Source organism: Ammospiza caudacuta, chromosome Z, assembly GCF_027887145.1.
Source record: "Ammospiza caudacuta isolate bAmmCau1 chromosome Z, bAmmCau1.pri, whole genome shotgun sequence".
NCBI classification, from domain to species: domain Eukaryota; kingdom Metazoa; phylum Chordata; class Aves; order Passeriformes; family Passerellidae; genus Ammospiza; species Ammospiza caudacuta.
The window spans coordinates 10,200,727-10,217,413 of record NC_080632.1 but is presented as its reverse complement, the minus strand read 5'-3'; the positions used below and the strand labels follow the sequence as shown (position 1 = coordinate 10,217,413).

Below are 16,687 nucleotides of genomic sequence, written 5' to 3'. Positions count from 1 at the left end.
GTAGAGTTATTCAGTTTTGTGAAGAACAGGCCCCAGGGAGACTTTATTGCCACTTTCCAAGACTTCAGAGTGGCTTTGAAGAAAGTGGGGGACATCTTTTTTTACAGGGCCAGTTACAATAGGATGTGGGTGAATATTTTTAAAAATGGGGATCTAATCAGAGTAGGTCTAATCAGAACTTTTTTACTTGGAGCATGATGCCACCCTGGCACATGTTGCCCCAAGAGCTTGTAGGTGCCCCATCCCTGCAACCATTCCAGGGCAGGTGGGAAGGGACTCTGAGCAACCTGATCTCTTTGAAGAAGTCCCCGCTCATTGCAGGACACTTGCACCAGAGGACATTTACAGGGCCCTGCATGCCCAGCCCAGTCTAGGATTCCTCACCATTTTCATTTGAAGAGCTGCAAGATTGGAGGTGATGAGGAAGGGGACTCATGTGATGCCTTGGACTTGAGTGGAGGAGGAGCCCATGCCTCAGAACCTGTTTCACCTGCAGCCCCTTCCCATTTTACCTGCAGGAGCTCCCTGGCAGACCAGCGCTGCTCCTTGTCTCTCTGCAGGCAGCATCTCAGGAAGTCACGCAGGCAAGGCGAGAATCGGTTTGGCTGCCGCAGCCGTGGTGACTCTCCCCTGGCTATCATGATCTTAGTCTGCAGAAAAAGGAAACACTAGGCTCCACCTGCTTCTTTCCCATCTGTAACTGCTCTCCCAGATTCCATTGGTTAAGCTCCACTCTGCAGTAGCAGTTTCTGCCCTGGCAGAGACCCAGAGGTGATTTTCCTTTACCAACCAAAAACCCAAACTCCAATGCAGCCACAGCTTTTCCACTATCTCACTGATGTTGCCTTGGCAGCTGATTTCACTGACTGACCTAGTTAGTGGGAACTACATCAGCAAAAGCACATTTCCTTCCCTGAGGATTCATACTAGCTTGAGAGGCTTTTTGGAAGAGAGACTTTCTATACTGACTCTACTATATCCAAGGATTAGTATGTGAAAAGTATCTCTGCAGTGCTTCTTGGGCCCTTAAGCACAGCTGCCATAAAACAAAACTCATCAAGCTTTTTGCTTTGTTCTTGAAAACAATGGGAATTGGAAGGAAAGAAAGGAAATCCACCAGGTATTCCTCAGGAAATGAAACAAACATTTAGAATCTCATATTCAACACAGACACTTTAAGATGCATGCACAAATATATTGTGATGAAAATGTTTGAGCACACAGGTGCCACCTGCAGCTCTGTCTCTCAGCTCCAAGTTTCAGCTTCTTTATGTGGCAAAAGGAAACTCTTTCATGGTCAAATCAGAAGAAGGACTGTCATCCCTATGGTCATCCTCTGCTCATTTGGATGCTCAAGTCAATGCATTAAAGGTGTGCCCATTAGCAGAAAGTGTCGGGTAAGAAATGGGAGGTTTGGCAGGATCTCCATGACCCCAGGCTGTGGCCTGGTCTCCATAAAAATGCCCATCACAATGCTAACAGCTCTGTGCTGGTGGCACTGAAAGAGATGGTGACCAAAGAGGCTTTGTTATTATTCTCTTCAACCCAGAGGAAAATTTGCAAGTCTCAAAATGCAAACACACTCCCCTTGGGTAGAAATAATTGTGGCAGCTTTCTTTCCTTTTCTCACACCACCAGAGGTCACAAAGGGGGTTTTATCCTGTCCCTCTGCAGCTGTGCTCAGCCACTGGCCATGGTGGGGAGCTGGAGTCCTCACTGTCATTAGAACTGTGCAGGCCAGGGATGGCCCTGCTCCTGTGGTAAAGGAACACAGCACTGGTGTCAACTGCCCATGTTGGATCCCAGCCCAGGCACCTACCTGCAAGCTCATCAACTTGTTAAAGTACCAAGAAACAGCCAAGAGTTTGGCATACAATTCTAACTGCAGTCGGAGAAAAACACATCCTAAGCTTATCCAGGCCCACACACATGATAAGCTTGTAAGACCCACAGGATTTGGAAAAGATGCTACAGTATAGAGGAAATATGATGTGCTGTGGTTCAAAAAGGAAAAAGAAAGCAGAACTACTTGGGCATTGCTTTGTTGGTTGTTTCTTTTTCTCTTTTCCTTTTCCTATAACACTAAAGCTGGGAAGACTCAATGTCCATTTCAAAGGATATTTATCACACATCCAACCATTGCACTGAAAACTTCCTGTCCTTAAGAGACAGAACACCAACAGGGTTCAAAAAGCAAATGAGAAATGTCAGGCATGGCTGGAGGCCAAAATGGCAGGTTTCTGAACTGGTTAGGTTTCTGAACTGGTTAGATTTCTGAACTGCCACTTCCCCTTCTGATGCAACCAAAGCTACAGCAGATGCTGCTGTGCTGCAGGGACATTTTTAGAAGGGGACCTTGGTGGAAGTGGTGCCAGCAGATGGCGATGGGATTTTGTCTAATGGCACGCAGAACATGGGACAGGTGAGAAAGACTGGGATCAGTGAGTATTTGCACCTTACCAAGACAGGAGTTGCATTCCAGTAAGGAACTTCTCGTTCCACCATTTCGATGCCTACGATTCCCAAAGACCATATGTCCACTTTGGGGCCATATGGTTGGCCTGTCACCACTTCAGGCGCCAGCCACCCAGCAGCGCCGGCCACAGAGCTCCGTCTGCTCTGCTCAGGGCTGAGCTGAGCAAAGAGGCCAAAGTCAGCTGTGGAGAAAACAACAACCCATGAAAGCCAGCTCCAATTAGGAAACCAAGCAAAAGAATTCCCCACTCTCAGGCTAAGAATGTGCTGTTGAATCTCTTGGAGAACTGTCCACGCTCAATTTCTTTGGGGCTTTAGCCAAGGGAGTATGTAATCGGCCACTTCCAAAAAATCCCAGGTTTCTCAACGCTGCTAACAGCAGTGGACTTTATTCCCCTGAAGCTTTAGATTGTAGCTCCCTCTGTCTGGAAGGGACACACACAGAGCAAGGCCACTCTTGACGGCTTGTGGTTCCTTATACCTCTGTGCACGTTGCAACTGTGCCTTCAGCTCACAGCAGGAGTCCCTGCACTGCCATCAGCACAATTTTTGGGGAACTGGCTGTCACTCCAAGCAGCCCCACACCCACATCCCTGGAATGCTGCTCCTGACCAAGAATACACCGACCCAGCTTGACAGAACCGTCGGTTCTGAGAAGGATGTTTCTGCTCTTCACATCTTGGTGAATGATGTGGTTCGAGTGCAGAAAATCTAGTCCTTGCAGGCACTGAGAGGGAAAACATAAAGAGGAGAGCAAAAGTGAGTGGTGTGATTTCATCCCACAAGACAGAAAACAAAGAATCTAAAAGATTCCCTCTGCAGGGGAATGGGCAGTAATGGCAGAACAGTAATGGCCACTGAGAGGAAGAGCTTGCTGCTCCAACACTTGCAGAGGAGGACCTTTCTGAGGAATGGCATGTCAGCTTTTGAGAGAGCAACAACACCTGCTGTTGCAGACTGTCCCCTGCAAACCAGCCAGGATGACTGCTGCTGCCGTGGATGTGCTTTTTCCATGCAGAGGACAAAGGAGGGTTTTTGTCAAGAAAGGAAAAGTCCTCCCTTTGGTGTGAAGCAGATCTTTTTTGGGTGGGAGGCTGCATGACAAAGATTTCCTTGCTGGCCTCAGCACAGGCTTGGAAGTATCACATCAGTCACCTTCCTGAAGCAAAGAGCATTTTGGCTGCACTATGATCCTTTTCCGCTGAGGACTGTGGGAAATGAGTCTTTTTTTGTTTGCTGATCATTTCAAATCCTGCCACCAGCACCTCTGCTTTCACAGGCAAGGAATGCAGTGAAGACAGACTCCAGGCAAACATTTAGAGAGGCAAGGTGGAGAACAGCAAATACAAATACATGAGCCCGAGCGAGAATACAACAGCAGGAGAGAAGAGTACTGGCACTGAGTACAGGGAGTGCAGGGGCACTGGCAGGCCTTGTACTTGAGATGCTTTTACTTACCCATAGCACACCAGCAACACAGAACCAAAGCTTGGCACAGGAAATCACTGCAGGTCTGAGCCCCTGTTTCCCAGACAATCCTGCCCAAGCCCTTGGAAACACAGATGGGATTGCTGACCTCCCGACTGATGGCTGGTGCCTCATCTTCACACAGGGAGGTCGTGCTGATGATATCGCTCAGGGCACCTCCATCCATGTACTCCAGCACCAGCCAGAGTTCCTCACCCACAAGGTAGCTGAAAGAAGGAAACAAGGGCATGGAGGTGAACATGCTTGGCTGGGTTGTTTTCTTGACTGATTCCTGTTTCCAAGTTCCTTTGTGACAAGGACAGAATCAAAGGAATAGACATTCCCTTTCAGCTGTGCATTGTTTTCCATCTGTGCAGTCTCAAGGAGAAAGGCACAGTTCTAAAAAAAGAGATATCTTAAATAGCCAGCAAGTGAAAAATGCAGTTGAGTAAGAGATAAAAAACCTGTCAGGCATGGTGTTTCTGTAAATAAGCACCTAGTCTTCCTGGCATGGACAGCAATGGCAAAGAGTGGAAACAATCCAAGAAAAATCCATGTTATTTCACCCGGATGTAAAAAGACACTTGAATAAAATCAAGCCCCAAAACAAAGTTGTGGCTGTGAACCTACAGGCTATTGATTTAGTAAGATATGACTGATGCAGGTTTCTGAATAATTTTCAAACTATGTGTGTCAGGGAAGACTCATGCAGACAAGATGCACTCTCTTCCTATCCACTGGAGATGAAAAGAGCAAATATAATTACCTATAATTACAGCTCTATTTATTGCCAGTGACCAAAGTGGGATTTTACCTTGCATGTTTGCAAAATGTAAACAAACATTCACAACAACTCACCTGTCTAAATACTTGACAAGGTTGAGATTCCTATTCATTTTCATGACCATGAGTTCATTGACTTTTAGTTCCTTCTTCCTCAGTCCTTGAAGATCTATTTTCTTTATGGCCACCTAAAACGACATTGAAAATCAGTAACTTAAGTAATTGGTGGCACAAGACTACAATACAATGGAGCAAGTGATTTTGCAATGACACAGCTGAGCTGTGCCAAACTGCCTTGTGATTAGGCACTGCAGTAATTAGGAACTGATATTCCAACAGCCCATTTCTCTGCTCCCTTGGGAGCCAGTTACAGGACACGTGGGGTCACCGACATTTTGTCTTGTCCACTTGGTAACAGTGGTGTCTCAGCTACCAGCCAAAACCTCTGACCACACTCTCTGCTGCTCTTTCTAGGAATCAGAAGAATTAATCCATGCCTTAATACTCTGTGGATCCATCTTGGGCTATGGGCAGGGCTTAGGGCTTTTAGGGCACTTGCAGATCTCTCCCTATGTGCAGTTGCCAAGTGCAGCACTGCAGGTGGCCAGGGAACTAGCAGTAACTTTCCGATGGATTTGCTGGCAGCCAGAATCGAGAATTCAGGACTCTGGAGCTGTAGCCCCAAAGAGCAGGGAGGTGCTCTAAGGCACCACCTTTGTTTTAGCAATGGAGAGCGAGTGAGCGCGTCCTTGTCTGAAAGGAAGCGCTGCCCTGCGTGCCTTCCTTCCGGCAGCTGAGGAGGACAAAGTGCCAAATGTATTTTGCAGGCTGGCACCAGTCTGTGCTTCTTGTTCCTTTTCAGCACGGCTCTAGCCAAAGCTCCAGCCACAGCTCACACCAGAGGGGAAAGCCCCTCAAGAGCAGCAGAGTCTGCAGGGGCTGTTGACATTTACCTCTCTCCCTGTGGCATTGGTAAGTGCTCTGCAAACATCTGCAAAACTCCTAGAAACAAAAGAGAAGTAGAGAAAGGAGAAGCCATTTAGATCTTGCATTGAAAGCCAGCCCACACAGGAGATCTGTGCTGAAAATGCCTAAAACCTGCAGGATGCAGGAGGGCTCTGCCAGAAGGCAGATGATGCTTTTTCCTCTCAAGTGCATGGGCACTGGGCCTGTCCCTGAAGTGCTGGAGTTTACTGCCTCAGCTCCTAAAGACAGCTTCTTCTTTCATCTTGGATTTCAGTTTCTGAAATAGAAACTGAAATCACAGTTTCAGATAGAAACTGTGCAGTTTCTATCCTAACCTCAGAGTATTTCCTTCAGCAAACTCTTGGAAAGAAATGTTCCTGGGAACTGTTACCTCACAGCTATCAGGGAGTAGTTTGCTCTTTCAGGCAAGCAAGATTCTTCCCCTTTTATTAGTGTGGCTGTATGATTTAGAGAGATAGAAAAATGCTAAGGAAATTAACACAGAACTATTCCACAACTGGGTGACAAGGAAATTTTCCAGGTCCTGTTCCTTGATGCAGGCAAGACCTCGGCAGCATGGAAGTGTCTCTGACAATGCCTTCTGAGCCCACTCACAAATTCTGTGCAGCATTGATAGATGGGACAATCTATCCCCAGTGTGTGAACATCTTTGCAGCTGGCCTGATTTCATGCTGGATAGACATTCCACCAGAAAAACACCTGGCCCGTGGTTATGTAGAAGTAACTGTGGTTGAACTCACCCGCTGCCAATATGTCCCAGTTCGGTGTATTTCATCATGGGATGTTCCTGGTTCACCATTCTCCCTGAGTGGAACAAAATGCAAGATGATGACTTTAAAGCAGAGATCCCAGCTTCCAGGAGATACAAAAGGCAGCCCCAGTGCCTGGAGCTCTGAGCCCTTTGTGGTCCACTGGGTAACAACAACAACAGCCAGGCAGACAGCTCTGCAGCACAGGTGGCCAGCACAGAGACTGATTTTCTACAGCAATTTCTGTGGAGAAATGTCCCTAAATGTCCCCATGACACCAAACTCAGGAGAATCATTTGGTATGGTTATGCTGTCACCTGCACACAATGCACTATCCCTCAGACAAGAAACACAGCAGACGTACTCAGCAGCTCCAGGGAGTCACCCTCGATCTCCTGTTGCTGAGCAGCAGCTGGGTCAGCACGGGAGGTGAACAAACTGCCCTGGCTCCACTTCTCAGGTTGGGGAGAAAAGGATCCCTTAGACAATGCTGCTGCTGCTGCAGCAGGTTTGGTGACAGAGCCTGTGTAGATCTGGGACAAGAAATGAGTTGATGTCAGAAAGGTGGTTGGCAGAGATGACCCTGAGATCCCCTATTGAAATGCGAGCCTTTAGGGAGGTGCTGTCAGCCACATGCAGGGCTCTTCAATGGTTTTTTTCTGATGTCCCCTTCGCAAACTGGATGGGTCAAAACCAAAGGCAAGTTTTACTCGGGTTCATGGCCAGATTCGTGTTTGGTTTTCATAGATTTTCAGAAAGATGACTGCCACAATCACCATTCTACTTCCTCTCAAGGATTCCTTTCTCCTTACAAGGGCTACAGACACACTTGCAGCTTTGTTCAAAAGTTCTACCTCCTCCCACTGTGTCCTATTTTCCTGCATCATCTTAAGGTCATGCTCAACCTGTAGCACTTCTGGTGGGGATGGTACCTGTGCTTCACTCCTAACTTGTGGCTCTTCATTGCCAGACATTCGCTGGAAGTCTTTGCAGGCTGCCTGGTAAGATGTCAGCACTTGCACCTCAAATCAAACAGAACAAAGAAGTCAGACACTACAGCTTGTCCCTGTCAGCCAGGAGTGGGGGACAGACAGCTTGTTTCAATCCTCCATCTGGGTCACCATGCTCCACTGTAAAAACACCTCAATAAACAAGGCTATTCAGCGGCCCAGGAAGTGTCCATCAGAGCAGCTGTGATACACACCACAGCAGGATGGCACTCAGAGGCATGGCCCCACTCCCTGCTGCTCTGCACTGGGAAGGGAAGAAGGAAAGAAACCACCAGTTTGGTGACTGCAGTGGCTGCATCCCTCTTTCACTCACTTGCTTTTCTAGAGCCTGAGGGAGGCAATTAGCTGTCTCTCTGATAATTTTCATGTCTTCCTCAAGCCTCTTCTCCCATGCCTTGATTCTGGTGTGAGCTAGCAGAAGCTCAGCGTTCAGCTGTTCCTTCATGTTCTCTAAAAAACAAGTGAGAGGATGTTTCATGACTGGAGTGCCTGCCATTCTTTCACTCACCTGGTTGTGTTGATCGCCCCTCTGCTGATCAAGATTGTCCTCTTGAATTCTTCTCATGTCATCCTTGTTCCTCCTCTTCACTGCCATGATGGGACTCTGAGCTTTGGGCAGCTCTGCTTGTGGCTCTGCCTTGATCTTCTGTACACACAAATGCAGAGCAAGTGACTGGGAGCTGCCATCAGACTCAGCTTTTTTCCTTTTGCAGCCTCAAAATCACATTTATTCAACCACTTCTTTCTGCTTCCCTACCCACATCTGCTTCCATTGCAAACCTCCTGTCCCAGGGCTGATCTCTGCAGATTCCAAGGCTCTGTGCTTCCAGTGCCTGTGGGATTCCTGGCCTCCTCAGTCCCAAGGGCTGTGGTTTATGCCCTTCTTCCTGCCCTGCCCTCTTTCCCCTGGCCAGTCAGGCTTACCTGGCCTTTCTCCTGTGGCTCTTCCACCTGCTGCCCAAGCTGCTCTTCCTGCTTTCGGGCTGGGAACAGCTCTCCCTGAGTCTGGCATGGCATCTCTGATGAAGCAGTCTGCTCCTGCTCTCTCTCTAGAAGCACCTGCACAGAAAGCAAGAGAAGATGGGTTTCAGCTTCCCATATGACCTTTGTGGGCCAAGACTCAAAGACTGCTGGGCTCACACGTTCCCAAAGCACTGTGCTGCTGCTCTGCTGGGTCATTCTCTGTTTGAGGGGAGGCACAGATTCCAAAGTGACCCTGGCCCTACAATCAGGGGCCATCTGGGACAGAAGCTCCAAGAGCCTCTCAGGCAGCTGACAGGGAAGGTGTGGCATTTCTCAAGGGTGTGGTGAGGGCCTCCCTCTGCTTCTGCCATGTTTTGTTTGTCTTTCAGTAGTGACTGACACCCTGCTCTGTCCCACAGCTCCATCCTGGCTCTGCAGGTGGCTTCCTGGTTGAGCTCCCTCTTTGTGAGAGACAATTTTGGAGTTCTCTTTGCCCCCTAAAACATGGAATTCTTCCACCTCTCTAGGACAGGCAGAAAATCAAGAGAATTAACTGGGGGCTTCAGGGAAGAAGAGACTGGAGGAGGAAAACAGCTCTGAGGGGAAAGAACCACCATATCTGGAGGAGAAAACATCCCTCTCTTCTCAGAATCAGTCAATGAAATGTGTTCTCTAATCCTCTCCTGAAAGAGGTGCTTTAGCATGTGGAACTTTACTTCTCCAACTGCTTTGGACTAGATGATCTGAATGGTCTCTTCCAACCTAGAATTTTTGTGATTCTGTGTGATTCTGTGGTTCAATATGTAAATTTTACAGTGCATAGATAGATAGGTAGATAGATAGATAGATAGATAGATAGATAGATAGATAGATAAACAGATGCATCTAAATTTCTAAAATCTCTCTCTATTGTTGCTCTCTGTTGCTACACACATCAACAGTCAGCAGCCAGTGCCCCGAACATGAGCAATCCTGAACTTGATCTCCTGTTGCTCAATAAACCACACTCTTGGGGAATCTGTAGGTCCTTATGGAAAGGGATCAGACCCAGAGCACTGCAGTGGGAATTGCACTCTTTGTGCATCCGTGCTCGGGCAACTTCTTCTCTTGGACTCAACCACACTGATGGTGCTAAAGCGGCTGGAATCAGAAATGCAGCCCAGCCCCTCCCAGCTCCTGTGACCTCGGAGGAGCAGCTGGAATGCAAGGGCATTGATTCCCTACTCAGTTTCCAAACACAACACACGCTGATTCCGTGGGCTACAAGAAGGCAGGGGCTGTGTTAGCCTGAAGGCTAAATCAAGGTCCTACTGGCTGGGTGGAAACCAGAAGAGTTCCTTCTGCACCAAGGTCCCTATCCCAACCTATGTGTTCCCAGGCAAAACAAATGCATCTTCTAGAAGTGACATCTTACAAAATACATGTAAAGCAGAATTTCTGGGACACCTGGAAAAGGGCACAAAATATAGAGGAAAAGAAACCTTAATTCCTGACACAAGAGAAAATGAACAGATCAAGTCCTCAAAAAAAACCAACAAACAAGAAGACAGAAGTGTCACCCACAAAAGTCTCTAAAGCCCTTGGATAAACTGATGGAATATTTGGCACTGGAAAAGCCATTCAGCTGAGCATTGTCATGCAGGGATTGATGGAAGCTTCGTGAAAGTGACTCAAGAGCCTTCCATGATCCTGGCTAAAACTCCCACAGCAGCTCTTCCATGGCCTTATGCTGTACCCCCTTACCCAGCTCCCCTGTCCTTCTGTGCACATGCTGAAGCCAGATGCTCTCCCAGAGGCACCAGCCCTTTGCTGCCCCAACATGACAGCTCAAGGGCCAAGTTCTGTGGTCGCTGGCTGGAGGAAATCCCGAGCTCCTGGCAGGACTCCAGCACCCAGCATCCTCAGCCTGCAACAGCAAAGTGCTGGCTGCTCCAAATTTTGCAGCTCTGCCTTGCACTAAAGACAGCACCACACACAACTGGCACTTACAGCATAAGAATATCCAAGCCCTGGTGTGAGCACTGATGGAGGCTGGTGCTCATCCTCCTCAATTTGCTCCTCGCTGGCTTCTTCTCCAGGAGCAGCGGGAGCCAGGGGAGAGACGGCTCTTGGTTCTGTCATCTGTGAGAAGAGAGGAGCGTGAGGGAGAGGCCATTTCCTATCATGTAGAACCTCATTTCTTTTCACATCTACCCCCACATCTTCGAAGGAAAAATCAAAATATTTCATAGTGACAGAGGGGTTCTAAGTCACAGCCACCAAATTAAAATGGGCCAAATCAACAGCACTCTAGATGGATATGAAGCTGATTTTCCTCCCTGGCTGCTATCAGCAAGCAAGGTTGTTTTGGCAAAACCGAACTTTTAGTGCTTGAAAGCACTGAAATGGAAAAGTAGGAAAGCGACAGCAATGCCATTGCTACTGCTGCTGCAGACGTAGAAAACTCAAACTGGATCACAATCCCATCCAGGGCTGCAAAATGGCAGAAAACGTTGTGCAGAAGCCTCTGTGCTTGCTGGAAAAAGAGGAAAATGCACAGGCCTTCTCTTCCTAACAAAACAACAAGCCAACAAGCCACAAGATGGAAGCATCAGCCACTCTACTGTGTAAAGGCTTTGGATGCAGTGAGGGCATGTTTGGTGGTGAAACAACCCTTGTGCTGAGCACTGTCACACAGGGATTGATGAAAGTCTGTCGGAAGGTGCCTCAAGAGCCTCCCACTGTCGAGGCTAAAGCTCCCTCGGCACCTCCTCCCTGGCCTTGTGCTGCACCCCCTTGCCCAGCTGCCCTGTCCTTCTGTGCACACGCTGCAGCCCGTCCATGACTTTCTGCTCCCCAGGGCCCACAAGTGCACACAGCACTCCAGCTGTGGCCGCAGCACTGCCCAGCACAGGGCCACGCTCACTGCCCTGCTCCTGCTGCCCCACTGCTGCTGGCACAGCCACCAAGCCCTTGGCCTTCTTGGCCCCCTGGCCACACGCTGCCGCATCTTCAGCTGCTCAAAACCGCCAGCACCCCTGGCTCCTTTTGGTCCACGCACCTCCTCAGCCACAAAGGTGCCCATTTCACTCCAGATAAAGCAGGCCCCATTGCAAGATGGCCTTCCTCTTCCGAGCAACACAACACAGCAGTCAAGCACTTGGAGATTCACCCCCACTCGAAGCTCCAAGGAACTTGCCAAAGCTGCAGACTGCACCAAAATATGCATCAGAAGAAACTGGCCGCTTCTGATTTTTGCCTTGCAAGAAGGCTTCGCAACTCCGCACTTTGTTTCTTTGGCCACACGGGACAGGAATGGCCCCCACAGCTGCATGGACCACACAATCCTCCCCTTGCAGCTTATCAAAAGCCAAAAGACAGCTGGTCCAAAAGAGACTGTACAAGTGAAGAACCACTCAAGGAAAGTGCAGACCGCTTTCCCAAGCCAAACATACCTTTCCAAAAAAGGAAAACCAACAAAACAAGGCCTGGCACCTCCAGCATTACCGCCTTTGCCCTTGGCCATAGCACTGCAGAAGCCAAGAGATAGAGCTTCCCTGAGCCAAGCAGCCAGATGCTCTCCCAGAGGCACCAGCCCTTTGCTGCCCCAACATGACAGCTCAAGGGCCAAGTTCTGTGGTCGCTGGCTGGAGGAAATCCCGAGCTCCTGGCAGGACTCCAGCACCCAGCATCCTCAGCCTGCAACAGCAAAGTGCTGGCTGCTCCAAATCTTGCAGCTCTGCCTTGCACTAAAGACAGCACCACACACAACTGGCACTTACAGCTTCAGAATATCCCAGCCCTGGTGTGAGCACTGATGGAGGCGGGTGCTCATCCACCTCAATTTGCTCCACTTTGGCTTCTTCTCCAGGAGCAGCGGGAGCCAGGGGAGAGACGGCTCTTGGTTCTGTCATCTGTGAGAAGAGAGGAGCGTGAGGGAGAGGCCATTTCCTATCATGTAGAACCTCATTTCTTTTCACATCTACCCCCACATCTTCGAAGGAAAAATCAAAATACTTCATAGTGACAGAGGGGTTCTAAGTCACAGCCACCAAATTAAAATGGGCCAAATCAACAGCACTCTAGATGGATATGAAGCTGATTTTCCTCCCTGGCTGCTATCAGCAAGCAAGGTTGTTTTAATCACTGAAATGGAAAAGTAGGAAAGTGACAGCAATGCCATTGCTACTGCTGCTGCAGACGTAGAAAACTCAAACTGGATCACAATCCCATCCAGGGCTGCAAAATGGCAGAAAACGTTGTGCAGAAGCATCTTTGCTTGCTGGAAAAAGAGGAAAATGCACAGGCCTTCTCTTCCTAACAAAACAACAAGCCAACAAGCCACAAGATGGAAGCATCAGCCACTCCACTGTGTAAAGGCTTTGGATGCAGTGAGGGCATGTTTGGTGGTGAAACAACCCTTGTGCTGAGCACTGTCACACAGGGATTGATGAAAGTCTGTCGGAAGGTGCCTCAAGAGCCTCCCACTGTCGAGGCTAAAGCTCCCTCGGCACCTCCTCCCTGGCCTTGTGCTGCACCCCCTTGCCCACCTCCCCTGTCCTTCTGTGCACACGCTGCAGCCCCTCCATGACTTTCTGCTCCCCAGGGCCCACAAGTGCACACAGCACTCCAGCTGTTGCCGCAGCGCTGCCCAGCACAGGGCCACGCTCACTGCCCTGCTCCTGCTGCCCCACTGCTGCTGGCACAGCCACCAAGCCCTTGGCCTTCTTGGCCCCCTGGCCACACGCTGCCTCATCTTCAGCTGCTCAAGGCCACCAGCACCCCTGGCTCTTTTTGGGCCACGTAGATCCTCAGCCACAATGGTGCCCATTTCACTCCAGATACAGCAGGTCCCATTGCAAGATGGCCTTCCTCTTCCGAGCAACACAACACAGCAGTCAAGCACTTGCAGCTTCACCCTCACTCTGGGCTCCAATGCACTTGCCCAAGCTGCAGACTTCAGCACAAAACTGATCCGCAGAAACTTGCCCCTACTGCTCTTTGCGCCTTCTGAAAAGCCAAAAGGCAGTTGGGCCAACAGTAACTCTACAAGTTAAAAATGACTCAAGTAAACTGCAGAACACTTCCACAAGTTAAGGCACCTTTCCAAAAGGGAAAACAAACCAACAAAACCATTTGACTTCCAGCACTACCACTTGCGCCCTTGGCCATAACTCCGCAGAAGCCCAGAGATGGAGCTTCCCTGAGCCAAGCAGCCAGAAGCTCAGCTGCAGCCCCCAGCTCGGTGCTGCCTCAACAGGACAGGTCAAAGGCCAATTTCCAGCTGTCACTGCCTGCAGGAAAAGGCCACGTCCTGCAGGACTCCAGCACTTAACATCCTTAGCCAGACACAGCAAGTGCTGGCCGCTCAGAAACTTGCATCTCTGCCTTGCACTAAAGACAGCGCCCCCCACAAAGGGCACTTACTCTCTTGGGAAGATGAGCAGGCTTTGGTGTGACCATGACTGGATGCTTGCACAGGTCATCTGGCTCATTTTCCTCCTCTCTGTCTTCTTCTGGAATAGGAGAAAGAGCCAGGGGAAAAATGGCTCTTGCTCTTGTCACCTGTGCCAAGACAGAATGATAGGGACAGGCCGTTACCTAGCGCTTAGAACCTCATTTCTCCTCACATCCACAGACACATCTTCAAAGGAGAACTCATGAACTTTGTGTAGCAATGGCATTTGAAGTCACTCCAACCAGACTGAAATGGGCACATTCAACAGAACAGTATAAGGCTATGAATTCGATATTCCTCCTTGTCTGCTCTTTGCAGGCAAGGTTGTCTCTGCAAAAGGCAGCTTTTAGATCTTGTAAACTCTGAAATGGAAAAGTAGGAAAGAGCCAGCAAGGCCTTTGCTACTGCTGCTGAAGACATGGAAACCAGAAAGGGTTCAGAATCCCTTTCAGTGATTAAAGGAGCAGAAAAGGTTGTGCAGATGCCTCCTTGCATGCTGGAAAAGAGAAAAGGAACAGGCTTTCTCCCCCTTGGAAACCCATAAAGCACAAGACGGAAGTGACAGTGACTCCAGTGTCTGAAGACCTTGGATGTAGTGAGGTGATGTTTCAGAGAGGAAAGGCCCTTGTGCTGAGCACAGTTATGCGGGGATTGATGGAAGCCTCGTGAAGGTCCCTCAAGAGCCTCCCATTGTCCAGGCTAAAGCTCCCTTGGCATGTCCTCCCTGGCCTTGTACTGCACCCCCTTACCCAGCTGCCCTGTCCTTCTGTGCACACGCTGCAGCCCCTCCATGACTTTCTGCTCCCCAGGGCCCACAAGTGCACACAGCACTCCAGCTGTGGCCGCAGCGCTGCCCAGCACAGGGCCACGCTCACTGCCCTGCTCCTGCTGCCCCACTGCTGCTGACACAGGCCACCATCCCCTTGGCCTTCTTGTACCCCTGGCCACACGCTGCCTCATCTTCAGCTGCTCAAGGCCGCCAGCACCCCTGGCTCTTTTTGGTCCACGCAGCTCCTCAGCCACAAAGGTGCCCATTTCACTCCAGATAAAGCAGGCCCCATTGCAAGATGGCCTTCCTCTTCCGAGCAACACAACACAGCAGTCAAGCACTTGCAGCTTCACCCTCCCTCCAAGCTCCAAGGAACTTTTCATAGCTGCAGACTGCACCAAAATATGCATCATAAGAAACTGGCCGCTTGTGATTTTCTGCCTCGCAAGAAGGCTTTGCAACTCCGCACTTTGTTTCTTTTGCCACACGGACAGGAATGGCCCCCACAGCTGCATGGACCACACAATTCTCCCCTTGCAGCTTGTCAAAAGCCAAAAGACAGCTGGTCCAAAAGAGACTGTACAAGTGAAGAACCACTCAAGGAAAGTGCAGACCGCTTTCCCAAGCCAAACATACCTTTCCAAAAAAGGAAAACCAACAAAACAAGGCCTGGCACCTCCAGCATTACCGCCTTTGCCCTTGGCCATAGCACTGTAGAAGCCAAGAGATAGAGCTTCCCTGAGCCAAGCAGCCAGATGCTCTCCCAGAGGCACCAGCCCTTTGCTGCCCCAACATGAGAGTTCGAGGCCAGGTTCTGTGGTGGCTGCCTGGAGGAAATCCCGAGCTCCTGGCAGGACTCCAGCACCCAGCATCCTCAGCCTGCAACAGCAAAGTGCTGGCTGCTCCAAATCTTGCAGCTCTGCCTTGCACTAAAGACAGCACCACACACAACTGGCACTTACAGCTTCAGAATATCCAGGCCCTGGTGTGAGCACTGATGGAGGCTGGTGCTCATCCACCTCAATTTGCTCCTCTCTGGCTTCTTCTCCAAGAGCAGCGGGAGCCAGGGGAGAGACGGCTCTTGGTTCTGTCACCTGTGAGAAGAGAGGAGCGTGAGGGAGAGGCCGTTTCCTATCAAATTGAACCTCATTTCTTTTCACATCTACCCCCACATCTTCGAAGGAAAAATCAAAATATTTCATACTGATAGAGGGGTTCCAAGTCACAGCCACCAAATTAAAATGGGCCAATTCAACAGCAATGTAGATGGATATGAAGTTGAATTTCCTCCCTGGCTGCTATCAGCAAATAAGAGTGTTTTAGGAAAAGAGAGCTTTTAGTGCTTCAAAGCACTGAAATGGAAAACTAGGAAAGTGAGAGCAATGCCTTTGCTACTGCTGCTGCAGATGTAGAAAACTCAAACTGGATCACAATCCCATCCAGGGCTGCAAAAGGGCAGTGAAACGTTCTGCAGAAGCATCTTTGCTTGTTGGAAAAAGAGGAAAATCAATAGGTATTGCCACTCTAGTAAAGCAACAACCCAACAAGCGACAAGAGGAAAATGGAAACGAAATCAGTTTTAAAAGCCCTTCAATGCAGTGAGGGGATGTTTGGCAGTGAAACAGCACTTGTGCTGAGCACTGTCATGAACGGATTGATGAAAGTCTGTCGGAAGGTGCCTCAAGAGCCTCCCACTCTCGAGGCTAAAGCTCCCTTGGCACCTCCTCCCTGGCCTTGTGCTGCACCCCCTTGCCCAGCTGCCCTGTCCTTCTGTGCACACGCTGCAGCCCCTCCATGACTTTCTGCTCCCCAGGGCCCACAAGTGCACACAGCACTCCAGCTGTGGCCGCAGCGCTGCCCAGCACAGGGCCACGCTCACTGCCCTGCTCCTGCTGCCCTACTGCTGCTGGCACAGCCACCATGCCCTTGGCCTTCTTGGCCCCCTGGCCACACGCTGCCGCATCTTCAGCTGCTCAAGGCCGCCAGCACCCCTGGCTCCTTTTGGGCCACGCACCTCCTCAGCCACAAAGGTGCCCATTTCACTCCA

At 49.8% G+C, this 16,687-nt stretch overlaps 1 protein-coding gene across 1 annotated transcript in view; it reads right to left on the bottom strand.

The window, feature by feature from the left end:
- Nucleotides 1–518: 518 nt before the first annotated feature.
- Nucleotides 519–16,687, bottom strand: part of LOC131571591 (serine/threonine-protein kinase Pak-like) — a gene marked incomplete at its 3' end in the record, with an annotated part of 35,583 nt that continues 19,414 nt past the window's right edge. Inside the window, exons 2-10 of the mRNA XM_058824371.1 lie at nt 15,603–15,734; nt 13,841–13,978; nt 8,396–8,524; nt 7,785–8,117; nt 4,801–4,913; nt 4,052–4,169; nt 3,103–3,202; nt 2,461–2,657; nt 519–650 (exon numbers count right to left, since the gene is read on the bottom strand). Of these exons, the coding sequence (XP_058680354.1) occupies nt 519–650; nt 2,461–2,657; nt 3,103–3,202; nt 4,052–4,169; nt 4,801–4,913; nt 7,785–8,117; nt 8,396–8,524; nt 13,841–13,978; nt 15,603–15,734 (1,392 nt within the window). The remainder of the gene's footprint in view (nt 651–2,460; nt 2,658–3,102; nt 3,203–4,051; nt 4,170–4,800; nt 4,914–7,784; nt 8,118–8,395; nt 8,525–13,840; nt 13,979–15,602; nt 15,735–16,687) is intronic.